The sequence below is a fragment of the Anser brachyrhynchus genome, assembly GCF_964034855.1.
Source record: "Anser brachyrhynchus genome assembly, chromosome: 17".
Taxonomy (NCBI): domain Eukaryota; kingdom Metazoa; phylum Chordata; class Aves; order Anseriformes; family Anatidae; genus Anser; species Anser brachyrhynchus.
Genome location: NC_137710.1, coordinates 13,398,345 through 13,425,040, shown reverse-complemented (window position 1 = coordinate 13,425,040; position 26,696 = coordinate 13,398,345). Strand labels below are relative to the sequence as shown.

At 49.8% G+C, this 26,696-nt stretch overlaps 2 protein-coding genes and 1 long non-coding RNA gene across 3 annotated transcripts in view; 1 reads left to right on the top strand and 2 right to left on the bottom strand.

Annotated features, from left to right (window-relative positions):
- FBXW8 (F-box and WD repeat domain containing 8) overlaps positions 1 to 5,890 on the bottom strand; it is a 51,708-nt gene extending 45,818 nt beyond the window's left edge. Inside the window, exons 1-2 of the mRNA XM_080559598.1 lie at positions 5,557 to 5,890; positions 2,784 to 2,888 (exon numbers count right to left, since the gene is read on the bottom strand). Of these exons, the coding sequence (XP_080415724.1) occupies positions 2,784 to 2,888; positions 5,557 to 5,853 (402 nt within the window). The 5' untranslated portion in view covers positions 5,854 to 5,890. The remainder of the gene's footprint in view (positions 1 to 2,783; positions 2,889 to 5,556) is intronic.
- A 189-nt stretch (positions 5,891 to 6,079) lies between these two features.
- Positions 6,080 to 25,808, top strand: LOC308179442. The gene is made up of 2 exons (XR_013940372.1): positions 6,080 to 6,874; positions 18,304 to 25,808. It is a non-coding gene; the product is annotated as an uncharacterized lncRNA (long non-coding RNA).
- LOC308179492 (uncharacterized protein) lies at positions 6,946 to 20,670 on the bottom strand (the record flags this gene model as incomplete). Its single annotated transcript, XM_080559733.1, has 4 exons — positions 20,547 to 20,670; positions 10,366 to 17,249; positions 9,478 to 9,783; positions 6,946 to 6,978 (listed from the first exon to the last, which is right to left on the bottom strand). The coding sequence occupies exons 2-4, from the start codon at positions 11,620 to 11,622 to the stop codon at positions 6,946 to 6,948; spliced, it is 1,596 nt and encodes a 531-aa protein (XP_080415859.1). The 5' UTR covers positions 11,623 to 17,249; positions 20,547 to 20,670.
- Positions 25,809 to 26,696: the final 888 nt, after the last annotated feature.

Below are 26,696 nucleotides of genomic sequence, written 5' to 3'. Positions count from 1 at the left end.
TCAAGATGGAAATGCTCACACCTCTGCCCTAGCACTGCTATAATTCCATACATGCTCTCCAGAAGTATTTCACACCACAACATGTCATTTACGTAGCTTTTGGTATTTACTAGAAAGCAGTAGCACAGCTGTAAGAACACACAGAACTTCCCAGATGGAACATGTCACCTTACCACAAAGCTGGCAGTTTGAAGGTCACATCCTAAGGCCACGAGTGAATTCAAGCCCAGATGCCTGCAGCATCAGCCCCAAATACCACAAGGGGTTCTGGTGCGTTTCAGTGCGTCATGCTCGTAGTGACCCCAGTGATTGTTTTCCTTTTTCCTCTACATCACGACCACGAGGAAGGAGAGGCTGTTCTCAAATCCTCGTTGCAGAAGTCACAGAACAGCAGCTCACAGCATGGATCCTTCCTCCAGTGGTCAGAAGAGAAATCAAAAGGTGCTCTTACTAGTCCGTAGGGGCAGCACAAAGCTGGGGAAAAGAAGTGGTGCTACTCTGCTGAGACATTAAGTCCCAGACACCTTTTTCCTCCAACTGTATATAGGGGATACCTGCTGGGACTGGTCTGCTGGATACTACCGAATATCACACAGCTACTGCAAACCCACCAGAGCTCAGGAACCGGTGACACCATTAATTTACGGGCTGCACATGGCTTTAGTATTTCAAGTGCCATACGGATAGCTTGTCTTTTATGGCACTAATTCCAAAAATCAAAGAAAAGCTGCGGGGAAGAGGAGGAGAGGGAAATATCAGGGTGAAATTAAAGTTGTCCAGAGCAGTCTGTGGTGTGGTTAAATCTCAAAAACACTCCGTAGTCGGGCTACTTCACTGTTAGTCGGTTACCAATTTGGCATAAAGAACTAAGCAAACAGGTTTTCTCCGAAGGCACTCACATAGTTCATGATGCCAATTCCACTAACTGGCCCAATTTCACTAAAATCCCAGGGCGCTTTAATAAAAAAACCCTTTCTACGACAACACTGTAAAGCAGCAGGGCTTTCCATTTAACAGAAGAGGACTTCACACACCCCCCCCTCAAAAACAAAATCACCAAGAGAAAAATGAAAATGGTATTTATTTTTATTGCTTTGCTTTTTATTTAAACACATAAAAAGAAGCTAGCTCCGCACTAAAAGCATTGGATATTCATCTCATTCGGAAAACCTTGTAAAACACCAGGCATTTGCTCAGCTACCTGTCAGCTGCCACTTAGGTCCAACTGACTCAGCCTTAGAAGGCAAATGAGAAACATGGAAAATTTCCTAAGTATTAAACACATCTTATGAGAGCAGGTTCAAGTTAAAAACAAACGTGAGAGAGAGAAATCAAACACAGCTCAAGTGCAGAAAAAAGGAGCAGCCCCTCAGCAGCCAATCTTTTACTATGCCATGAGGTAACCTGATCATGCCTGAGAGAAAGAAAAAGAGAGAGAATAACCTTAAAGTAATCCACTCCAAAAATGCAATCCTGCCCCTTTTTGCGGAATGTGGCCTTTACAGGTTGTACCTCTCTATGTCAAACAGCACAAACTCAAGCATATCTGAAAGCTTTTTCTTCTTCTAGACAGCACCAAAAATAATTCTAGAGATTTTTTTTCACCTCTGCAACAGAAGCCTGGCAAGAGTATTTCTCTTCTGCCAGTCTGCAATCCTAAAAGGCACTAGCAAGTCGAAGACTAAAGGAATAAAGACCTGTAACTATTTAAAACCATGACTTACTCATACTGAAGGGTAAAATCCCATTTTAATTTCAAAGCGTGTGCAATTTGGTTAATATTTGTGTCTAGTTTACCATCCACTACAGATGTCCCCTGTCACTTCTCAGTTTTTACACAGTAACATTTCTGTATCTTACAAACAGTCCTGGGAATACCTCGAGTATAACACAAAGAACCATTCTGATTGGATTTTGCAATGTTGCAAGACGTGCTTTGCACATCACAGTTCAATAAACACCAGCCGGAAACACTAAACAGCGATCATGGGAGAAGCTGGCAACGCATATCCACAACATTCTACTCTATTTCACAGGGTAATCAGCCCGTGCTGATTAAGTTTGCTTTGGAGACTCGTTCAGAGAGGAGGTTCATCATTCAGTGTGTGGAGAAAGGAGGCAGAGACTCAGTAACATGGGCTGAGCAGTCCTAAGTATAAACACGTGCACGTTGTGTGTATGGCAGTAAGGCCACGTGAAGAGAGAGGCAGTTTACAACAATGCAAGAACTGCATCTGAGAACAGACTTCTAAAAGCATTATCTTAAAGCATTGCCAGAGAATAACATAGACTAGAGGAGGATCAGGAATTAGCCTTACATGAAGTTATCTAAAGACAAAAAGTTGCTCCTCCACTTTTCTCTACAATACTCGTCAGCTTTCCATGGCTCAAGCCTCACACTAAAACGTGGGGGAAGCAGCTTTGTTGCCATTCCCTTCTCACTGTAAAGTGCTAAGCTCTAAATATTACAGCAAGACAGTCATTTGCTTCTGGCTACATTGGCTTGAATCAAAAGATCTTTGGAAGCATTTCTTTTAAATGTTAAGGTTTCACTTACGTGCAAGTCACAAATGTTTTGGCTAACTATACTCGACTGGAGGCCATAAATCTAGCTCGGTTATGACTGCTTTTCAGTAAGCAGTTTTGGAAGCATTTCCAAAAGTGCAATCAGCTGAGCCACTAGGGCTAACCCACACCTTCCTTGCATCAAAGTGCCTGACTGTTGCTTGAACATCTGCCCATTCTGTGCGGAATAAGGGAAGCAAACGGCCAGCGGTGCTTACCTGAGCACACCTTCCCAATTCAGCCTTGCCCAGGTACTGAAAGATCTTCAGTGCCAGTTCATAAGGCAGCTGGACGTCAAAGAAAGGAACCTCATTTATTTCATTCTGAAAAGAAAAAAAAAAAATCTGCTAAGATTCTTTATTGCACAACTAGATACCACTAAAAGTTACCATGGTATTAAGAAAGGACATTGTCTACTCGTACTCGGAGCCATCAGTTCCATAATAAAGGCAGAAGTAATTCTCCCTCTCCATCCCATAACGGCGCAACATCAGACAGATCATGCTGGCATGAAGATATTTGAGCTACTCCCTCTTCTCCCTGAATTGTATTAGGTAAATGGGAGTCATATTGCTAACTGGAGCTAAAAAGCAAATTGAAGAGGACTGCAAGGCTTGCCTGTTGTCAGATGGCACAGAAAGTCAAGACAAGTTCTAATAATACTATTTCTCTGAGGTTTCAGAGTCAAAAAGACCAGAAACAGATGATGGAAAACGAACTACCGTTTTGATTTTAAAACTGAATGGAGATGACATTACTGTCTGTTTCTGTCCTTCATCAGGAACATCAATTTCATTTTTAATAGGAAATGTGTTGAGAGAGCTGCTGCTTTAACTAATTATCACAAAAACACTTCTACACCAAAGAATCCATCACTTACCTAAATAACTAAATACAACACACATGCCCTAGAGGGGCTTTTTTCCTTAACTGCCTCATTATTAAATCTTGCGATTGCTGCATCAAGATTTGTCCTCTCCTGCATTTCTGTCTGGAGACTCCAATTTTTCTATACCATCTAACACAGAGAGAGCAAAATCAGCCCATTGTAAGCATTTCCATAAGTCACTCTGAAGTTGTATGCTCTGGTGGTTTTTTTTCCTGGTGTCTATGTCCTGCCTCTCAGGTGTGCCAGAACTCCCAACTGTTCTCATCACCCTCCGCTGTCTGCTACCAGAAAGTCAGGCAGACTCCAAATGAGGACCACGTTCTGCTTCTTAGTGCTTCTCTAGCCCTGATACCTTTGTTACTTTTTTTAAGTAGTTATCTTCTATAACAGCTCCTTGCTCCTTTACACCTAGATTCTTTGCAGTGCCAATAAACTGGCAATAATAGGTTTATTTACAGTACAATTACACAAGGAAACTATTGTAAAATAAAGTGAAAGATGCTAATGTAAAGCTTTTTCCACACTAGAGACAGGTGTGTGGACAGCACAAAGATGGGCAAAGTTCCCATTAGGCCTTTTTAGCAAGACTCCCGCTGTCTATAATAAACACTGGAACCTTGCACTTGTTCTGTAGTTACTTGAAGTCAGACCTGCAGCCAACCCTCCTGCTCCCATCCCTTCTCACACAACAGCCTCCTGCACAAACGGCCCCTTCTCCTCTCCCTTCCTTCTCGACGCCCTCCAAACGAGGACCGCTGGCTCCACTCCCCGCTGTGGATTTCCACAAACACTCTTTTCACGTGGTTTAAACTGGACCTATTTCCAAATGGGACACAAAGCAGTATTAAATAAATAAAGGGGCTCTACGAGTGCATTTCCACGGCCACACGCAGGCAGACCCCGAGCTGGCCAGATGCGAACCAGCCCGGGTCCAGGAGCCACACAACCGTTTTGGAGCAACGCGCTGCCCAAACAAATAAGATGAGCCATTCGGCAAGGCTTATTAGCTCTAGGCGTATGAGCCCGGGCACAGCACCACTACGAACGTACTGCTTCCAAATTGGAGTTGACTCGCTTCCAACCAGCAGAACCTGCTCTGGCTGCACGTACCAAAAGATATCATTGGATCCAGGCTGCCTACAGACAGGCCGGTGTAGGCACAGCACTCAAGGCTGACAGCTCCTTCATGGAAAAGTAAAAAAAAAAAAAAAGAAAGAAAAAAGCAGCTATACAGATTTTTAATCTGACTTGTAGGAGTGCTTATAGTCAAAGTGCAAGCACAGTGCTTATAGTCAAAGTGCAAGCACAGTGCTTGTGACAAAGCACAAGCTCACACCAACTCCATCCTAAAGCAATCTCAATGCTAGGGAGAGATCCAGGTCGTCCCTTCCTACACCCCAAAAACCCCCGCAGCCCGTTACTAGCGCGGCGCTCGCCGAGCGGTAACGTTAAGGCAGCATCAGCCCGACTCCAAGTCTACTGGAATGAATCCAAAACTCAAATACTGCCATCCCCTCTGAGACAGATTTGGGCTCCTGTGTACTAATGGAGCGCTAATTCTTTAAATGGATTAATTTGTGCCTTGCAGACAGAAATTTAATCTGTTCCTTTTAATTTTTTTTTAAGCAAAGAGTAATTAGTCACAGTTAGGTTAGCGAGCAGCAAGAAAATGGGTTTCCCCCCTAGTTTTTCTACTCTGTAAATAAAATCTCTATTGCATTTAGAGGATTTACCAAAATAACTTTTAACTGGTTCAGAACTGTATTTAAAACTATTTCCCAATTAACTCCTCGACGTAAAGCACCCATACTTGTTTTCCTACCACGCTGCAGCGTCACAGGGCAGGACAGCCTTCATTACAGCACCCGCGTCAGACAGCTTGAATAAGCAAAAAAAAAACACAATACAACCTTATTTTAATCGAAGAAAACGCCCCGATACCGCCTCAAAGGCTGCAAGGCAAACTCGGGAGAGCTGAGAGCGAGCCCCCGACCCTTCAGGGGCCGACCCCACAGCCGGCGGACCCGCGGGGGTCCCTCCTGGAGCTCTCCCCCCGCCGCCTCCCCTCAGCCCCGGCCGGGCCGCGGCTCTCCCCGTCCTACCAGGTCGCGGATGAGCTGCCCCAGCAGGTCGTCGCCGTCCCCGCCTCCGTCCCCCGCGGCCTCCTCGGCGGGGCGGGCGGGCGGAGGGCTGCGGCGGGCCGGGGCTTCGCCGCCATCCAGCAGGCCGCGGGCCAGCACCAGGTAGCCCGGTTCCCTCGGCTCCCCCGGCTCCCCGGCTTCCCTCGGCTCCCCCCCGCCGGGCTCGGCCGCCTCCCTGCGCCGCCGCTTGCCGCCCCCCGCCAGCTCCTCCCGCCAGCGGCGGCGGAACAGCTCCAGCTCCGCCGAGCCCCCGGCCATGGCGGCGGGGCCGGCCCGGCCCAGCCTCCCGCCGGCCCGGCGCGGAAACCGCCCCCCGCGCCCGCCCGTTCCGCAGCGCCATGGTTCCTACCGCCGCCGCCACCGCCGCCGCCGTTTTGGGGCGGCCGGGGTCGTTCCCGCAGAGCCGGGGGGACGCGGCCGGGGGCGGCGGGAGCGGGGCTCCGGGGGGCGGCCGCCGCCGGGCTGAGCCGCCGGGGCCGGGGCTGGGAGCGGGCTGAGGGGCGCCGCCATTTTGTGGGCGTGAGGGAGGGTGCGAGGCCGAGGGGCAAGGCGTGAGGGGGCTCACGGGGGGCTCAAGGGGTCGATCAGGGGGTTCAAGGAGTCTCACGGGGGCTCAAGGGGGTCTCAGGGGGCTCATAGGGGTCTCGCAGAGGGCTCGCGGGGGTCTCACAGGGTCTCATGGGGCTTGCAGGGGTCTGAAAGGGTCTTACGGGGGTCTCACAGGGTCTTACTGGGGCTCGCTGGGGTCTCACAGGAGCTCGCAGGGGTCTCTGTGGGTCTCACGGGGGCTCCCAGGGCTCTCTCAGGGTCTCACAGGGGTCTCACAGGGGCTCAAAGGAGTCTCACAGGGGACTCACGGGTTCTCACAGGGGTCTCACAGGGAGCTTTGCGCTGCCTCCACGCCACCCGCTTCTCCCACCCGTGCCGCTGGCCAAGGTTTCACCAGACGCCCCGTGCCCCTTAGATTCCCTTCGGTGTCTGAGGTCGTGCTCGCTCCTGTGGGGCGGTGAATTCAGCACTCCACGCTGCGGTCCGACACATCAGTCAGCACAGACCTGCAGCTGGGAGGCTTCGGCCGCCTTCACACCCCACCAGCATGAGACTTTTGTGACAGTTTGTGGAGGAAAGGGTGTTCAGGGAGGAGACAACGTCCACCCAAGTCTCCCTGATATCAGCCTGCTTTGCTTGAAGACAATTCAGGTGACGGCTAAAACCAGCTGGTGAAACATCGGCCAAGGTGCTGCTGTTGCTTCAGCAAGTCCAGAGGAGCAGCTTAAAGGTAATCAACACAAGCAGAGGGGCATTTGAGTTCCGTTTTTTTTTTTTTTTTTTTTTTTCCTGTGGATTACCTCATCCTGGAAATGCTGTATTTAGACACCCACCCTTCACCGAAAAAAAAAGATTTTTGCCTATAAAACTCCCAGTTGGACTTGGAGGAGGATCTCTGTGGGGTGCAGATTCTGACCTGGGGAGCCCCACGACAGAGGGACGGCAGAGCAAGAGGTGCCCCTGCAGCAGGGCACGGGGCAGCTCCAGGGAGGACAGGCTGGGAAGAAAACCCCCGGGAGGGTCTCCACAGACCCCTGGTCTTCTGGTGCTCTGCCGGGGGGGTGGCAGCAGCCTCCACAATGGGCAGCAGGGAAATGGGCCCCTGTAGGGAAACTGCTGCCCCATGGGGAGCTGCAGGGAGCCCCCGCTGCTGTCCCCACAGCTGATGTGATATGGGGTGTCCTGCCGGGGGCCCCGAGCCCAGCTCCTGTGCGCTGACGGCTGGGGGGCTCCGCATCCCCCTGGTCAGTCCCTGGGGGCGGGTGGGGACGCCGTGCATGCTCCTCCTCAGCCACACAAACTGTGGTCAGAATCAGTAATGCTCCGGGTGATGAAATCCCCTCCAGCCCTGTGTAATCCCCCCCTGCTGTCCGTGCGATTGCCGCACTGTCTCAGGAAACTCCTGCACTGTCCCCAGGTCCCCGAATGTCCCACTACACAAACACTGCCCCTGAACCCCTACAGTGTCCAACCCATCCCCGTGCTGTCCCTCTGTCCTCACACTGCCCCCCCATCCCGCAATGACCCCGCCGTCCTTCAGCTCCCCTCTGTTCCTCCCTTCCTGCCCGCTCCCCCCACAGCCGTCGTCCCTCAGTTCTCACAGCACCCTCCCAGTGTCCTCATCCCGCTCTGTCCCCCCCCGCCCCTCAATTCCCTCTCTGCCCTCCCCATCCCACTGTTTCCGCTGTTCCCCAATTACCACTCTACCCCCTATCCCATTCTGCCCGCCCCGTCCCTCAATTCCCTCTCTGCCCCATCCTTCTCTGCCCTCCCCATCCCATTCTGCCCCCTTCGTGCAATTCCCCCTCTGCCCCCTGCCCCTCTCTGCCCCATGTCCCCTTCTGCCACCCTGTCCCTCAGTTCTCTCTGCCCCATCCCTCTCTGCCACCCCCCCACACACTCTGCTTTTCCCGTCCCTCAATTACCACTCTACTCCTCATCCCACTCTGTCCCCCTTGTCCTTCAATTCCCTCTCTGCCCCCCACCCCTCTTTTTGCCCCCAGTCCCACTCTGCTGCCCCGTCCCTCAACTCTCGCTGGCCCCCCGTCCCTCTCTGCTCCCTGTCCCTTTCAGCCCTCCCCATCCCATTCTGTCTCCTCCATCCCTCAGCTACCACTCCGACCCCCATCCCATTCTGTCCCCTCTGCCCCTCGATTCCCTCTCTGCACCCCCAGTCTCCTCTGCCCCCTCATCCCACTCTGCCCCCCTGTCACTCAATTCCCACTGCCCTCCCTATCCCTTACTGTCCCCCTGTCCCTTTCTGCCCCCTCATCCCACTGTGGTCCCCTGATCCCTCAATTCCCTCTGCTGCCCCCCGGCCCTCTCTGTCCCCCTTCCCTCATTGTCCCCCCATCCCTCTTTTCCCCTGTCCCACTCTGCACCCCCGTCCCTCCATTCCCTCTTTGCTCCCTATCCCTCTCTGCCCTCCCCATCCCATTCTGTCTCCTCTGTCCCTCACTTACCACTCTGCCCCCATCCCATTCTGTCCCCCTGGTCCCTCAATCCCCACTGCCCTCCCCATCCCCTCTCTGCCCCCCATCCCGCTCTGGTCTCCCCATCCCTTGATTCTCTCTGTCCCCCTGTCCCTCACTGTCCCCCCATCCCATTCTGCCCCCCCCATCCCTCAGTTCCCTCTCTGCCCCCATCCCTCTCTCCCCTCCCCATCCCATTCTGGCTCTGCCCCCCATCCCACTCTGCCCCCTGTCCCTCGCTGTCCCCACACCCCACTCTGTCCCCCCATCCCTCAATTCCCTCTGACCCCCCCGTCCCTCTCTGACCCCCCCCATCCTCCTCTGCCCCCCTGTCGCTCACTGTACCCCCATCCCATTCTGCCCCCCCATCCCTCAATTCCCTCTCTGCCCCCCATCCCTCTCTCCCTTCCTCATCCCATTCTGTGTCTGTCCCCCCATCCCACTCTGCCCCCCCATCCCTCAATTCTCTCTGCCCCCTGTCCCTGTCTGTCCCCCCCATCCCACTCTGCCCCCCTGTCCCTCAATTCCCACTGCCCTCTCTCTCCCTCCCTGCCCCCCCATCCCATTCTGCCCCCCCATCCGTCAATTCCCTCTGCCCCCTCTCCCTCGCTGTCCCCACACCCCACTCTGTCCCCCCATCCCTCAATTCCCTCTGACCCCCCCATCCCTCTCTGCCCCCTGTCCCTCACTGTCCCCCCATCCCTCTCTGCCCCCCCATATCCCCCACCCTCCCCCCCTCTCCCCCCATCCGAGCGCCGCCCCGCGGGGGATGATGTAACCCCCCCCCGGCCCTCCCCCCCTCCCCCTCCCCCCTGCCTTCCCCCTTCCCCTCCCCTCCCTCTCCCTTCCCCTCCCTCCGCACACTCCCGCGGCACTCGGCGCCGAGCGGCGGCCCCGCCATGTGCCCGTGCGCGCTGCACGGCGGCCCCCCCGCGCCCTGCCCCTGCGGCCCCGGCCGCGCCGAGCGGCCCTCGGCCGCCGCCCGCCTGGTGGCCGCCCGCCTGCGCCGCCTGGCCGATGGGCTGCAGCAGCGGGCCGAGCGCCGCAAGGCGCGGGGAGGGGGCCCCTCGGCCGCCCGCCGCCGCCGCAGCCTGGCCGCCGTCGTGTGGCTGCTGTGCGCCCTGCCGCCCGCCGCCGCGCTGGCCTGGCTGATCCGCGGGAGGAGCCCCTGAGAGAGGGCAGCCGGGGCCCCGCCGGACGGAGCGGGGGGAGCAGGCGGGAGGCGCAAGCAGGTGGGGGGACGCGGTGGGGGTGGGGGGGTTGGGGGGGGGGACGGGGACGGGGACGGGATGGGGACGGGGTTGGGATGGGGACGGGATGGGGATGGGGATGGGATGGGATAGGGACGGGGCTGGGATGGGGACGGGATGGGGATGGAGACGGGGTTGGGATGATGATGGGGATGGGGATGGAGACGGGGTTGGGATGGGATAGGGATGGGGATGGAGACGGGGTTGGGATGGGATTGGGATGGGGATGGAGACGGGGTTGGGATAGGATGGGGATGGAGATAGGGTGATGATGGGGATGGCAAGGGGATGGGGACGGGGTTGGGATGGGGACGGGATGGGGATGGGGATGGGGATGGGATGGGGACGGGGTTGGGATAGGATGGGGATGGAGATAGGGTGATGATGGGGATGGCAAGGGGATGGGGACGGGGCTGGGATGGGTATAGGCATGGGATGATGATGGGGATGGGATGGACACGGGGGTGGGATGGGGATGGGGTTGGGGGTGGGATGGAGACGGGGTTGGGATGATGATGGGGACGGGGACGGGGCTGGGATGGGATAGGGATGGGGATGGAGACGATGTTGGGATGGAGACGGGGTTGGGATGGGATAGGGATGGGGATGGGGGTGGGATGGAGACAGTTTTGGGATGGGTATAGGGATGGGATGATGATGGGGATGGGATGGGGATGGAGACGGGCTCGGGATGGGGATGGGATGATGATGATGATGGGGATGGGATGGAGACGGGGCCGGGATGGGATGATGATGGGGATGGGATGGGGACGGCACTGTTTGGCACGGGAGGTCCGGCCCCGCACGGCACGGCACGGCCCGGCGCGCTGTCCGCGGTACCGGCTGCGGCGGCTGAGCGCGGCCCCGGCAGCGCACGGAGCCCCGGGCTGCGGGGACTGGCGGTGGTAGTAGCGATCTCCTCCGCTCCCTTCTCCCCTCGTCCCTCTCTCCCCATCCCTCTCATCCCTCTCTGCCCTCACTCCTCTCTCCCCTCTTTCCTCCCTCCCCGTCCCTCTCTTCCCTTTCTCACCTCTCCCCTTTCTCCCCTCATCCCTCTTTCCCCTCTCTCCTCTCCCCCCCCCCGTTCCCCTGTCCCAGCAGTCCCCAAACGACCCCTTTCCCCTTCCCCAAACTTTCACAGCTTCCAGCCCCGTGCCTCTCCCCCCAGCCCCCCCGTGCTCTCGCTGGCCGGTTTTGTCCCTGCGCCCGCACTGAGATCCCGGCGGGGATCGGAGCAGGTCCCACACCACCCCGACTGCTGGCCCAGGGGCACGGAGGATGCTTGCAGCCTCCTGCCCCGTACCTGGGAGCCCCCAGCCCACTTGTGAGTGGGTGAACTTCCACGTGTCCTGCCATCCCCTCTGGGCTTTAGAGCCACAGGTGCTGCAGGACACCCACCACTGAGGTCCCTGGGTGCTGGGGTTTCCTTGCAGGACCACCCAGAGGGGCAGCGCGGGGCTCTGCCCGGCTCCCCCTGGCTCTGTGTTTTGGTTAATGCCTTGCTCGGTGCTGGAGGCTTTCCCCAAGGGGAGTCCCAAGCCACAAGCCAGGGAAAAAAGCGTTTGAGTGCAGTTCCTGCTGGTTCCCAGAGCCCCCTCTGTGCCCTGGAGCCACCGAGCAAACCAGCAGGGAGACAGGAGGTGCCTGGTCCCGTAACCCTCGTCACCTCCCTGGGCTGGTGGGGACAGCTCTGCACCGTCAGCCCTGGGAGCCCCGGGGATCCCACAGGGATGCGGGGAGCTGGTCCCAGGTACCATAAACTGTCAGGTGCAGCCCGGGGCAACTGTGGGGCTCTGGAGTGCCCCCGCAGACATGAGGAGCAGGGGCTCATTTTGGGTGCTTTACATTACAGCTCCGAATGCCCCCTGGTGTCGTATTCCACCAGCTCAGGTAGGACTTAGACAAGACCCTAAAATAAAGCGGCCAAATAATGCCACCAGTGCTGTGGCCGACCGCCTACAGTTAGTCTTAGCTGGGCTGTTTGTGCTCGTGGGCCAGACCTCGTCTGGCAGGAGTCAGGGCTTTACTTACACTGCAAAATGTCTTGTGTGCTTTTTAGGTGCATGAAATGTAGTCGGAAATGTCTATAACGTGGGGAAAAGTGTGGTTATCCGGAGAGTTTAAAAGTAAGGATTTCCAGCAGGCGTGCGTGTGTGCACTGCGTGCGTGTGCACGGGGCTGGTTGTTGTCTGTCGGGCTGAGCCACAGCTCCTCTGGCTGTCAGCGGCTTCAGCTGCTTGCAAAGATTTCTTTGAAAACAAACCCAGTCTTTATTTATTTTTGGTAATCAAAGTAGTGCCAGCGGTGTGGGGCAGCGGTTGGGAGTGGGGCCGTGGGCTCTGCCTTCCCTTCCCATCACTTTGTGGCAAGCATGGTTGTAGTGTTTGGAGTCAAACCCACCCGTCTCGCTTGTTTGTGCTCAAAAAAAGTTGAAATCCGAGGGGAACTGCAGCGATCTCCCTTATCTAGCGTCTTGATCTCCCTTACCTAATGTCTCAAGTGGCCTTTTCTTTCTTACCAGCCTGGGGAATTCCCTGCCCAGGCTGGGAATTGATCCCACGCAGAGAGGTGCCAGGTGAGAAGGGCTGGCAGAGCCGCCTGCGCCTGGCCCCTTGGATCTGCGCACACGCAGCCGGGACTTCCCGGCAAGCCCACGGGGCCGAGGCTGTTTGGATTTTAAGTTTCTGTGAAGGTTTGCGTAGCTGTGGTTAGGCAGATGATTTTTTTCCCCTGATTTCGTGCTGTGGAGCCCTCACCTCTGTCTGGCTTTCTGCACTTCGGGCCCAGCGCTAACCAGTTGCTGGTAGGGCGCTTTGGTGAAGACGCTGTGGAGGAGCAAAGCGTTACCCTCAGCGCAGCCGAGGCTCCTTCGGCATGCACAGCCCTTCCTTGCAGCTTCAAAGGCTGCCGCAGACAGGACGTGCTGAGCCGCCTCCAAGTGCTCTGGGGCTTCATGGACGCAAATACAAATGTCAGTCTCTGCAGAGGTCCTTGTGTGCGACGTGAAGCAGTCTCGGGGATACAGCAGGCAGGGGTGGGAGGGTAAGAATAAGTCTCGTGGCTGCCCCGTGCACAGCGGGCAGACCTGTCCGACTCCCGGCAAGCTTCTAGGCACAAGTGACCAAGCTGCAGATGGAAACACAGTGCAACCCCAGAGTAATAAATATATCCTCTGCAGCTCAGTTTCTGTGTTATTTTTGCCTTTTTATTTTCATTAGTAGTCTTCCTGGATAGCGCTTTGCTCGCTCCGGTGGAGACAGCTGATCATCTGCAGCGTCGCAGCGCCCAAGTGAGGATGGGTTAGATTTAGAAGAGATGTGATGAGACAGCAGCGTGTTATTAACTCAGCAGAGTATTTCTGAACAAAACAGGCATTTTTAGGGCATCCTCAGAGACACCGTGTGGTGATAATAACTTTGTTCTGCAACAGGATGGAAAGTCCAGGCTCGGAGCACTTGTGGTCCTGGGATTTTAGAATGGCTCACACAAGGAGAGTAACTTGTGCACCTAATAAGCGCACTGCCGAGTCAGCATTTGGCTTGCAATCTAGTGGCCACAGAAGGAATAGAGAAGTTAGTTAGGGGAAAGGGCCACTTTCGGCTTGGCTAACGACTTGAGTTCCCCTCCTGCTTTTTCAAGCAGTAACAGTGTTTGTGCCGACTGCTGGGAGCGCGCAGACTGTTTCGGAGGGAGAGGGTTGGTGGTTGTTCCCGCAGCTCCTTGTGGCTTTACGCAGCTGTGCGCTCAGGAAATAATCCTGTGTGCTGGGGAACCTCTGCTCGCACAGCCCCCAGGTGATGGTGCCACTGGCAGCGGGATTAGGCTGCTGCATGTCACCGACTTGTGTATCTGTGGACCATGCCTGGGATTTGGGGATGAATGCTTTGCAAATGGCAGTTTTATAATATATAATCTGACATCACCTTCAAATATCCAGCCAGGGCATGAAGTATAGTTGTCATGTGCCAGTTTGGCATGGGATGTCACTTGTATTTTGCTCTATTAGTTCAGAAGTGGCAGTGTATTAAAATCAAACCCTACATGTCCCTGCCAGCCTCGCCAGCCTGGTTCTGCGCCCACTGCGTTGCCAGTAATTCCCCCCGCTGTTTGCTGCTAGGTTCACGCAGAGCCGCTCTGTCCAAAGTCTCAGTGCAGTTAATTATCTGTATTAAAATTGGGTTGATAAGATTTCTGGAGATGTCACACTGAGCTGTGCAGGAGTGCAGAGAAAATTAAGGACCAGAGGCAGTGCTGCTAATACAGGGGGAAGCTGGCTGGCTCAGCAGCGAGCCGCGGCTTTGCACGAGGACAAACATCCAGCGTGTCGCACCCTGTCTGCCTCCCTGACACAAAGAGCCGAGCGCTGTTTGTCCTGCAAAGCGAGGGGGGCGAGGGAGCCTGCTCGTCCTACTGGCAAGCGTCCTGCTCACAAATCCCACAGGGCCCCCTCACCCCTTGCCCCAGTTAAATTGTGCAAGGAAAACCTTAAGCGTGAACTCCCATGCTGAACAAGCAGCGAGAATTTTCAAAAATAAGCGGCTGTCCAGAAATGCCTCTCCCCGGGCAGGCTGTGGCCAGGCAGCCCACTCCTCCGTGGGAAGAGGTGAGCCCCCATGTATTTCTTTACCCTCTCTGGCTTCCTAGATCTTCCCGTACTAAGACCTCCCAGTCGCACCGTTCTTCGAGTTCTTCTCTAGTAGATCTGCTCTTCTTTCCTCTTACCTCCGGAGCCCCCTCCTGATTGTTTTTTTTTTCTTTTTTTTTGTTGTCTTCCAAGTTACCCTTCTGTCTCCCACAGAGATGCTAATGAAGTGTGAGTGTACATGGATGCAGGCTGCTGGGGAATTTGACAGGGCTCTTGCCCAGCCCTTGTTTCCTCATTAACCTTCTGCTGCATGAGGAAGCAAGAGCTTTGTCTCTACCTCCAGCTTTCCCAAGCCCTTGGATATTTTTTTTTCTTTAAATATACTCATAACTGTTATTTTGTTTATTAGGAGTGGAACGGGTGCCAGCTGAATTGCCTGTGTAAGCCGTTTAGATCAAGAAGTGACATGCTGGCACGTTAGCAGTGAGCAGAACTCCTTTCGCCAACTGCTTTAGGGGACACGAGCTCAGGTTTTCCTATGGCTTTGTGCAGGTGGTACCCAACCGCGGCGCTGCGTCGTGCCTCTGAATGAAGATTAGTTAAAGAAGTGCTGAGATCAGACCAGGGACCCCCTGCCTGGGTTGTTTCATGCCCAACCTACGCAGCATCCCAGAGAAGAGCACCTTTCGAGCTTTCTTTTTCCATAAACACCACCTTAGCGGGCTGTGTGATAAAATTGTGGAATTTAAGGCTGGAGAGTTCAAAATAATTGAGAAGCCTAGATGTCCAAATTATTAAAAGCAGTGGGGTGTATCAAGGCTGGCTGAGATGGTTTTACAAATATCGGCCAACATGATTTGTCATCTCACAACTTATTGTTTAAGAGATGAAACGAGTAAGAGCAACTTTCTGAGCAGAGGCTGCATCTCCTCAAGTGACCAGGAAGAGCGGGATGCATCACCAAAGGGAACGTTAGCTACCATGAAAAATTTCAAAGCAGATGATTTTTATTTTCTTTATCATGTTTTCAATCCTTGTTCTCAATAGACAATCCTTGTTCTCAATAATTTTTCTTTTAGGAAGTCAGCTGTAATTCCTTTTCTTTCAGGAATAAATGAAATTTGTCTGTAGTAGTGGACAATCCCCCAAGAAAGTTTCAACGCTGTACGAATGACACCTAACATAAACAAATTTTCAGCAGCTCTACAGAGTGAATACGCTGGCACTCTTCTCAACTTACTATCCATCCCAGTATTACAAGTAGGATGTAGTTTGGCTTTCCTGAGCCTTTTTCAGACCCAAAGTATCAAATTTTGATCTATCTGCTGAGTGCCTATTGTGGGAAATTTGGAGTAACTCCACTGAAGTCAATTGGGTTGCCCTGGATTTACAGTGCCGTAAATGAGATCAGAATTTGGCTCAAAGTATATTCCATTAATGAGTCAGATACTGGCAATGCAGCCAATATGCACCCAGAAATGGCTTTAACACAGCCTAGGATATTCAAAATTGCTTTATTGAAAGGCGGGCTGAAGGCCAGGATTCTGGGGTTCTCTTTTATTCTTTCCATGAAATTCACCTTTATGCAGAAGGCCAGCACGAGGCCGATGCAGAACTTAAGAGCCATTTAAGCTCTCAGAAAGAGGGCTTGTGAGATGCATAAACATCGCGCTGAGCTCTCTGCCTGCCCCAGAGCAGATTTATCACTCGGAGTTCAAGATGTTCTAGGATTTATCAACTTTTACGGGTTTTTAAAGATTTTCTGTATGTTAAGTGACAGAGCGAGACCGTTTGTAAAACCTTCTGACACCGTGGATGATCTGTTGCAGGCCAGGGCAGGGGTTCATAGCTGGCATTTGGAAGTGCTACCACAGGAGAAACTATAAATAAGGATTAAGAGCTTTGCTTTGGAAGAAATCATTGAGTCAAATCCTAAAGCCTTTACACAGAGGTAACCTGAGTAAATATTTCACCTCTTTAAGCAGTGACATCACAGGCTCTTCCTCAGCATCGCCAGCCCTTCTCAGCACCCTACAGTCAGCTCAGGTTGTGCCTGCCCTTCCCACCCCAGCCCATGTGCTTAATTTTGGAGACCTCTCTATAAAGACACCCGGCGAGAAACGTAGGTGCCGAGAATCTCCTCCTTGTGAAACGTCAGGAGGCTAGAGAGAGCCGTGGCTCTGTCTGTCTGTCTGTCTGTGCTCAGCGTCGGCTGCGACCTGGCTGTGCGGTGTGGGAGGCCAGGCTGAGATGCCAGCGGGATGTGTGTGGGAGCCTGGGCAGCAGGAAGGTGCGTGACTTCAGGCAGCCAGGCCAAGGGGCCAGACGGGGACACGAGTCAACTTTTGGGCTATTTATTGGCGGCTGTTTATTGACAGACTGTGCTCCGTGGGCTGTTTCTGTGTAGCCGGTATTATCATGTTCACACTTCCTCACGTAGTAAACACCTTTCCCATTTACCTACTGCCAAAAAAAAAAAAAAGTAGCTTTGCAAAGAAAAAAAAAAAAAAAGAAAAACTGTCTCCAGTACTTCCAGAGTGGGTGGGTGTGTGTGAAGTCTGTGCACATGCAGATATAGAAGCCGTAAAAACCGTGTGGCTAGCTGGTAGCCTTGATCACAGCAAGACAAGTGAAAATGTGCTTCGAGTCTAGATGATTCATTCTGGCTTTTGTCCTTCACGCTATTTTCACTGTTGCTTTAGCTGCCTCAAAACTAGAAAGCAAAAGCCATAAACAGAGCGGGAGAGGTTGTACTTGCTACATCCTGTGCACAGCAGCAGCCTGGGCAGCTGGCAGTACCTGGGATAAAGCAGATAGGGATAAATCTTAGGAGGCTGATCCAGGGACGTTCTAGGTTACTCGGAGCCTGTTGCAGTAACGGGTTTTGCCCACTTCCTTCACTGAAGAGGTTTCAGCTCATCTCAGGGGCAGTGCTGCTGTATCGTGATAACCTCTGCAGCGGCATAAGCGGAGCAGTACTACAGAAGGAAGGGAAGTGACTCTGGGTTTACATCTGGGTTTACATTAACGCTGATCCGAATCTGCCCCCAAGCTGTTTGCCAGCCCTAATTACGCTCTGACTTCATGGCTGATGCAGTCGCAGAGTCAGCTGCTCCCCCCTCCCTCCTCCCGCCCGGCTGAAATCACCTCATCCCGAAGGCCAGCGGAGATTTCTCCGCTGAGGTTTCTGTAAGATCGCTCCTTGCCACAGTCTCTGCAAGCTAAATGACACGGCCTGAAAGTTGGGATCTGCCCCAGCAAATGCTGGTATCAACAAACCTAGGTATAAATGCGGGAAATGGGAATTTCACAGTAGATGCCCCTTGGGCACCTCTCCTGCTAATTTGCACTTAGATGGGTGCCTTTCTCTGAGCACTTTATTAATTAAGGCTTGCAGCCCACCTATGAGGCAAATAAGTTATTACTGCCCTCATTTTACAGCAGCAACTGCAAGAAGTGGTTTGCCCAAGGCCACAAATCTAATCAGTGGCAGAACCGGGAGCGAGCGAGTTCTTCCAGTCTCTTGTGATACTCAGTGCACCCCATTGCCTACCTGGAACGAAATTAATGGCTTCCCTAAAAGTTAACATTTTTGTTAACGTGATGTAAATGAAGATGGATTGCCCAAAAGAATGAGCCTCACAAAGTGAGAGCTCACCAGAACTCCTGCAGCAGCGCAGATGAAGGCATCATCTCTTGTGTTGAACCACAAAACCATCTTCCCCATAAATTATATACCTCTTCTAGTCAGTAAATTTAGCAGGAGGGTTCAAGCATAAATTTAAAAGAAGCTTTTATTGTAACCAATGCATCAATATAATTAAAACCAAACACAATTCTTTTGCTTTCTTAGGCTGGAGGAAACCCTGTGCCCTTGGAGAAATTGTTTCCCCTTTTCCTACAGGGAATCCAGAGCCTGAGCAGCAGCTGTGAAGAGTGGAGATAAAGAAAGAAGTGGAAGATGTTGGAAGTGCTTTGGGCAACGTGAAGAAGGATTTGCACTGAAGGAGCTGTTCAAGGGCCCAGCAGCAAAACAGAGACACATACATGCTTATATATAGAAGAATGTAAACCCTCCTGTATGCATACGTTAAAACGTGCATGCCTTGTCGAGAACGTAAGCAACATTCCTTGTAGATGATGGTGGTCTGAGCATTCGTGCTCCTGCAGTCTGAGTCAAAAGATTAGTGATGTCCTTGCTGTAATGCTAGCATTTTCTCCACTGCACCTTGTTTGTGGTGACATAAATGTCCTTTTCAATGCAGCAGGATGAAAAATTATCTGTACATCCAGAGTTAAATAATACCTTGACAAAACTCGCTGCAAAGTGGGCACGTTCTAGCCTTGGTGGCGGAGGAAGAGGTGCTTAGCAGCTTGGACGACAGACAGTTTGTGTGTGTATATATTAAGCGCTATAGCACCAGGTGAGATAAGCTTTTCTTAAGACTTTTGTTTCTCTGGTGCTACATGTACTATTTGTCTGGGGCTAAACTGCCTCTTTGTGGTGCTACAGTTTCCCCAAGAAGATGTTCTGAAACATGGGACAAGGAGAAATCTATTTTGGTTATTGATATTTATACACAAAATAGCAAAAAATAATACTTGTTCAAGAAGGTGCTATTTTTTTTTTTCTTTCTTTCAACCTCTGCATAAATTAAGACAAAAAAGTAATCTAGCCCAGAACTTCACAAAACTAATTTTCTTTGGGGCAGTTCTTTTTCTTTTGTCAGTTCTGAGCTTGGGAAGCAGCATTCACTGAGGTGGCAAAGACACACCAGCTCCTGTCACTGCAGTGTACATGTCAGATCTGCTAATGCAGAATCTTACACAGCTCTGGAGCTGAGTGTTCTCCTGGGTGGTGACTCAAGTGGTCTCAAATCCTGTTAACCAGGATTTGAAGAAAAGACCTATAGAAAAGAACTATATCTAGACTAATCAAGAGGCTAGAGGATAATAGGAGAACTTGTCCTTAGAAGTCAAGAGGCTTTTCCCAGCCTAGTACTGAGCACTTTTTTTCTTGCAGCCAAAACTACCTGTCAGATTCAGGATACCTTCCAGAAGCTATTTACGGTAATTCTTAGGCGCATTTTTTAGAAACATTCTTCCTGGCTTCAGATATTTGCAGCACAAAATTAACCTTCACATGGCAGGGGTGAATTTTCAAAGGCATAAAGGGATGTCAAGATTCCAGTTTCCAAAGCTTGGCTCCTTGTCTTTTAAAAATACTTTCTAACTCCTGCCCAATCAAGGAACAGACCGAGCAGTTGCTATGACCCAGTCAAACTTTGCATTTTTCACTACCGCAGGAGAAATGTTTCTAAGCAATCTAAAAGCTAAATTCTCTCTTTATCAAATATTCACCAATGTGTTTTGGGCACCTGCACACATATTCATGGGAATTATTGATCCAAGTCAATTCACAAACAGCAGAAAGGGCTACGCTGAAAGAGCAAATTGTTGCTAATGAATAACCTTGCCCTACTTTATTTTATGTGCAGTGGTGGGAGGGATCATGTAGCTAAGTGTATTTTGTCTATTGATAGAGTTTGGATGGCCTCAGAACCACAGGGACTACATCCACTGATAAAACGTTTTTCTACCATTTTTGGCCTGATGCTCACTAATACTAGGCATCCTGTATGCCTTCCTGGCTCAGTCTCTGATCAAAACAAGAATTCTTCTGGCAAATGGAGGAGCCTCAGCTGATTTCAGCAGGGTTGCAAGTGCTGGATTAGTGACTGCTGGATCAGGCATAGTCTTAAAAATACAATCTTCTGCAAATCACTAAAACAAGGAAGTGAACTCGTGTGTTCCTGTATTGCACAATAGTCAAATTTGAACAGAAAATAATTGATTGGGAAGACTGGATGCGTAACTTTGCTATAGAGGACACATAACCTGCAGGGGGCCTTCCCTTTACCCCTTCTCTCACCCTGTGTCTGTACCCCACATACACAGAGGCAGCCTTTTGACAACGCAGCCAACAGAGGAGCTAGCTTACATTTCTCAGTGCAAGTGTGAGGGCTCTCCCACATTCCCTCGCCCTTAACAATTACTATTAGCTCCTGAGATCTGAATGTTTAATAAACTACTCACCTGGAATGTGCATTACTTTTCCCTTGCATCTTCTGTGCATACGGTTTGCACTGCCACTGTTTTTTCCTGCCATGCTGGCTATTTGGGCTTGTAGCCTTGAGACTTCTTGCAGCATTTCTTCCCAAAGAGGCAGTTCCCCTGAAACACTACAGCACACAGCAAAGGAAAGAAAAAGAAAGTTCTGTTCTTACCCCTTTGGGAAAGCCCCTTAAATCAGTGACCAACCTCAGTACAAAGTGATTGGCTAATCTTCCTGAGTCCTAACTCACCATGGACAAGCTTTTCTGAAAAACAAGCAACAGAACCAAACCAAAACCAAACAAAACGGAACAGAACTCCCAGGGAATCAGTCTCTTCCTTGGTTGTTCCCAGCATTCCGCCCAAATGGCAGGAGGCATGCTGCCTGTTGTTACTCTCATGAAACAAGAACCAAATCTATGGTGCTTCCCAAGTATAAACAAGAGCAGGACCAGACCCCAGATCCTGCTTTAATCCTGATTTGCTTCACTTCTATAGTTCTAAATGGGATGTTTGATGTGAACCAAGGGTTAACTTTTGGAGACTTTCATCTATTAGTTGCTGGGTCAAGCAAGCTTTGCTAGAGAAACAGCTTACCAGCACTTTATAGCTAGCATTCACTGTATATAAATGGAATTACTTTACATAAATGGAATTACTTAATAGAGGGTATGTATTTGTCAAAGCCTTACATTTTCTGGTATAATTGCTATTCTTGAATGCCTCCATTTTTTGAAAAGGGGTGTTTTTATCCTTTTTAAAATACCTGATTTAACCCTGGTTGATGTTTGTACTAGAAAAGAAAGCATGCTGTATACTCCCCTAGTGCTGTTCATGCTGCATCGCAACAGCTGTGTGAGGTGGTGGGGGGTTTCTGTACCTTCCTAATGGGTAGGAAACCAGCACAGTTCCTCTCTTTCTCTCTCCTCTTTTTTTTTTTTTTTTACAGCAGCCAAGAAGTCATTGATTTTGATTAGCTTCGCAGTTGTGCCTCGGTGAAGACTGGGGAGTGCTCTCTAAATGAAAAAAAAGACCTCATCTTAGGTTTCAGCAGACGGTGCGTGTGCAAGCCAGAGGAGGAGGTTATGAGATCATAGTCTATATAGAACACCGCATAATGTGGCTGTGAGGAAAGTCTTTATTAATTTTTAAAGCAGCACTCCACCAAGATAGCTCCTATCACATATTGGAATTTCATATTTCAAGTTAAAAAAGCAGTACAGCGTGGACTACTAATCAGTTCCTCTCCCCTGACTGTTAAAAGAAGCCACTTGGCCACATTAATTCTAGGATATCACCACTGTCTGACTACAGACAGCTGCGTTACACCCAGGACAGAATTTAGCCTATTGATTCCAGATTCCTTCTTAGAATTATTTTAAGTAGGTAAGAAAATATGGAATGGGACCAGTTCTACCTCTTATGTTGTACAGGAACAGCAGTGCCTCCCGTGGCACACTTTCATGTGCCTAGGACAAGCATCACCCAATAAAAACATAGAGCAAATCACCCAAATCAATGAGTTGCCAGTGATGAGGAATGAGAAACCCATCGTGCTTCTGTTTTAGAGCATGTAGGCATGCAGAAATTATCCTAATTTAGCTAAGCCCATTACTAAAGCAATTCACTTAAATCAGAAACACTTGTTAAATCAGTTTAATCTGATTTGAGAATTTGTTTTGTTTCTATACCATGCTAAAATTATAACTTCACTGCAAAAGCAGAAGCCGTATCTCCTACTGGAAATGATTAGAAACAGATTTAGTTAAACTGGTGCAGATTCTGTGTCCACAAACACCTTGGCACCAGGCACTTCCCCTGCTGCCTCGTAAGATGAAACAATTTGTTCAATACTGCTATTGCCAAAGCCCTCAGAGGTTGAACAGGCAGAGGAGAATCTCCCTCTGGGAGGCAGTGGAGAAAGGGGAAGCAAAACCAAAGGAGATCCTTCCTTTCTGAAATTCTGCCGGACCATGTACAAAATGGCTAATGGTGAGGACAGGATAACACATCTACCTTAATACATATTTTTAATTTTTCTACAAATGGTTTTGAGAAAACAGCTGTCCATGATCGTAACAGAAGCCTGGGTGTATGTAACAAACTAACCGTGGCTCCCACTGAAACCCACATTTTTTGTAGGCATGTCAAAACTTCTGGGCTATATTCTACCTCCACAACAGGTTGAACAATATCTTAGCAACTGTTCTTACAGCAAATTATTTTGAATCCAAACTTCAAAAATTCAGCCTCATTCTCTGCCTCAATGTAACACTGTGAAAGTTCACTGCTTTCTGTATGCTGAGTTAAACTTGTTCGTCTCTCTCAGTACAACAGGTTAGGAGACACTGGCCACATGAACTCAAAATCCAAAAGCCTAGGAAAGTATACATAATGTAGGACTTGATCTTAGGAAAGTAATGGTCTGAATGGAGGAGAGGAATCCTTGCAAGTCACTTCTACCTTGCTCTTCTAATTCCGTGCTGGTCTGAATGTGCAAGGCCTTTTAATTCAGAGGGCTATCTATCTTTGCTCATGGTACAGGTTTATTCCTGTCCCTGGCATAAGACGCTTCTGTGCTTCTTCCCTCTGCCTATCCTACTGGCTTGAACCACGTTCCACCTGCATAAAAAGAATCTCCATCAGTATGTACTCCAAATGCACTCCCAAATTCGGGTCTTCCAAACAACAGCTCTGCCCTTAGCAGTTGTGGGAAAAAGCTGACATTTCCAAAGGTACAGAATTTGCATTCCCCATCTGCAAGATAAATTGAAAACTACAAAATAGAAAAAAAAGGTGAATATTTTTTCTGACGATATTTATTTGAAAACAAGAGTGAATTTTCACTTAACTCCAATCACGCTTCTTCAGCGTTCACTCTGCATAAATACTTGAGTACTTGAATTTCACAAGTTTTTAAATATTTACAGAAAGTGACTTTGGAGCTTGACAAATATTCACTGAAAGCTTCTGGGTATTGAACTGTCAATCTCCATGCATTATTCGTTACAGATGCCACCTAACTACAATGGGATTTAGTTTTCATGGATATTCACAGCATAAACTTTCCAAACAATTTGAAGACTGCAGTTTTATTGCAAGAAGAAATCTCCCCATCATCTTAAATCCTTAGGACATCTGAAAAATTTCCAGTCTGCTCCCAGATGCATTTCTGTTAGATGCATTTCTAACAGAACAAAATTGATGAAATGCAGTGAATACACAATTCCTTGCACATTACTGATTTAGTACTATTTGGATGTAAACTCTTGCAGAGTCACTGTGCAAGTTTCCACCCTCATAAAAGCAAGAGCAAAGCCTATGCTTACCGTTGATACAAATTCAAAATCTCCTGTTTATAGTTGGATGTGGCTTCTCTCTTTTGTAAAAGGAATTTCATATGTTGAGACTCTTTGTACATATTTATAATGACTTTATTAAAAAAAAAGAAAAACTACTGTTAAATGGCAAAAAAGGCTCCGGCTTTTATTTTTCACTCTAAAATTTGAGAGAATAATTTCCTTTCACAACCCTGTCCTCCCATGGAAATCAACAGAAGTTTCTCATCAGTTGTCACCCCTGTACATCTTAAAGTCATGTGTCATGTTTTAGGCGAGGGTAGAATTATCCTGCCCAACAAAACCGTCACCGTAACTTAGCTGAGGAGGGAGCTGACCCCACAGAGCTGTCATTTCCACAGTGTCCAGGCCCCAAAATAGGGACAGAAGGATGTTGTTTTAATTTAACTGCTACATAATAGTGGCTTATAGTGAATTCTTCAATCTTGCGGGACTTAGATTTGATCTTTGTTGTGCTTCCACCAGAAGAAATATCCACAGCATAAAGTTTCACCTTATATTTAACACTAATTAATCTTAACAGAGAGGTGGAGTGCTGGATGGTCCACAGAGTCTCAGGCACCCATGCCCTCTCAGATACAGGCTCTTCCCATACCGAAGGCCTCACATACAGAATGCAGTGCTCCATTTTGTCACTGATATAACTGTTTGAATAGCAACAGAAGCCTTCTGTCTCAAAGGTTAGCCAAATAGCAGCTTTCCTGAGTTTCTGTTGTATTGAGAAAATGGAGCACTGCAGTGAGTTACGTGCACACAGGTGTCAGATACCACTGAAACAAAATCACCAGAGGAGCCAGACGTCTGTATGGGAACCAGAATGCTGCTTTAGAATAGAGGGGGAAAGCAAAAATCAAGAGAGAATCGCTGAGATGAAGAAAAATAAAAATTAAGCAGTAGAAGTTCTTCAAAAAATTGTGGTGCCAGTGCAGGGATTCTTACATGGGTACCACAAGCATGCAAGGTACAGGGCAATTCTTCCACTGTGCGCTAGTATCAAGTCTTACCACATGATCTTTTCTGAGTCCTTGGGCTGTAACAAAGGGTTTGAAGTATGTGACAGTGACAGTCCTCTCTTTCTTACCCAGATTGCTGACTGGGAGAGAACAGCCAATAAAACAAAAATGTAAAGAAAGAGAAGGACTATAAGAATGGCAAAATATATTCCCCATACATTCTTGTTGATCACCTTCCTTCCTTATCACTAAACCAAAACGAATAAATAAATAATTCTGAACCAGTGCTACAAATGCTATTTGTAGTTTTAGGCTCATACTGACCTTTTCATACTCTCTCCAAATACATGTTCCAGGAGCATTTAGAAAAACATCAGAATTAGAGGTAGCTTTTCAAACGTTTCAAAAGCAGACACTACCAACCTTTTAATTAATTGGCACAGCACTGAGAACTGAAGCCGAAGACTTTCATATTAAATTAAAGTCTGCCGGCAGACACAGGAATCTTCCCTTCTCCTGGTGAATATACCAGACTATCATGCAGAACATTTTTATGCCCGCTGAAAACCTCACTTTCTTCCTTCCCGAACTCTCTTTCTCCATCCCGGAAAGTCTATTCCCACTGCAGACAGCCACTGGATTCCTTGGCTAGGTTCTCCACTGTCATGGGATCCATTTGACAAGAATCAAATTGCTTTGTTACGAAAAGGAAAGCTATTCCTCCTCTACCTCCCTGTATCTCTCAGACCAGATTTGGACTATCTTCCCCGCTCAGGCTTTGCCTCTCATCATTTCTCCTCTAGCCATACTTAACTATTATTTCCAAAGAAATGTTGAGCCTTAATCCTGTTACCATTAGCTCCTGTTTGCTTTAATTCTTCTCCCTGTGGAGTTTCACGGCAGGAGGGGACAGCGGCAGTCGGTACACACACAGACACTCATTTCCGCCAGGTACAGTTCTTCCTGATTATCCACTCAAGTGGGATTGTAACCTTACGGCCATTTCCATAGCAATGAGCACTGGAAGATGCCACAGTTGCCTAATGAGGCACTTTCTCTGGGCATGCAGCAAAAAGCAGAGGTTGTTTAGAGATGGAGAAAGCTCCAGCAAAGGAAGGACAACTCAATTTGCATGCAAGGGCTCCTGCAGCACCCTCAGTAGAGATGGAAATTGCAGCAATCTCTTCTTCCTCAGCTACGAAGTATGTTAATTCTCCTGTTAACAATACAAGGCATCTCCTCGAAGAGCTTTTTCTGAAGCGGAGGTGTTACAATCAAGTCTCCACCTCACAGGTGGATTATCCAGCTTGTGTATAAACCAGGCTGGCTCCTGAAGCAATGCAGCTGCTTCTGTATAATTCTGCCCTCCAGCTACTAAGTCTCACTAAATCCAGTCTCTCCGGGGGGCCCTGTATCCTGGTACCCCAGTCTTTCTGGTAGCAACAGCACTATGTGGCCTCAGTGCTGCATGAGTACGCTAGTACACTTCTGGTTTTGGGCCCACGCAGGTTCTGGATGCCGAGGGGTGCTGGATTTTAAAGCCAGTAAGCCTTGCCCCAAGTGGCTATGCCGAGGAGCACACTGCAGAGATAATTTAAGTTGTGAGATGGTCTTGCTTAGGCCCTTAACTTCTCACATAGTCAAATCAAATGACTTTAATCTCTCCTTGCCTCCCACAGTTCTCCCCAGATGCTAGGAAATCAGAAAGTCTGATCATGAAAATTAAAGAGGAAAAACACTCCCAAGAACAGCAAGTGTCAGCTCCAGCGTCACTAGCACGGTCTTTTCATGAAGGTGACGACGCACGATTTGTGGAATTA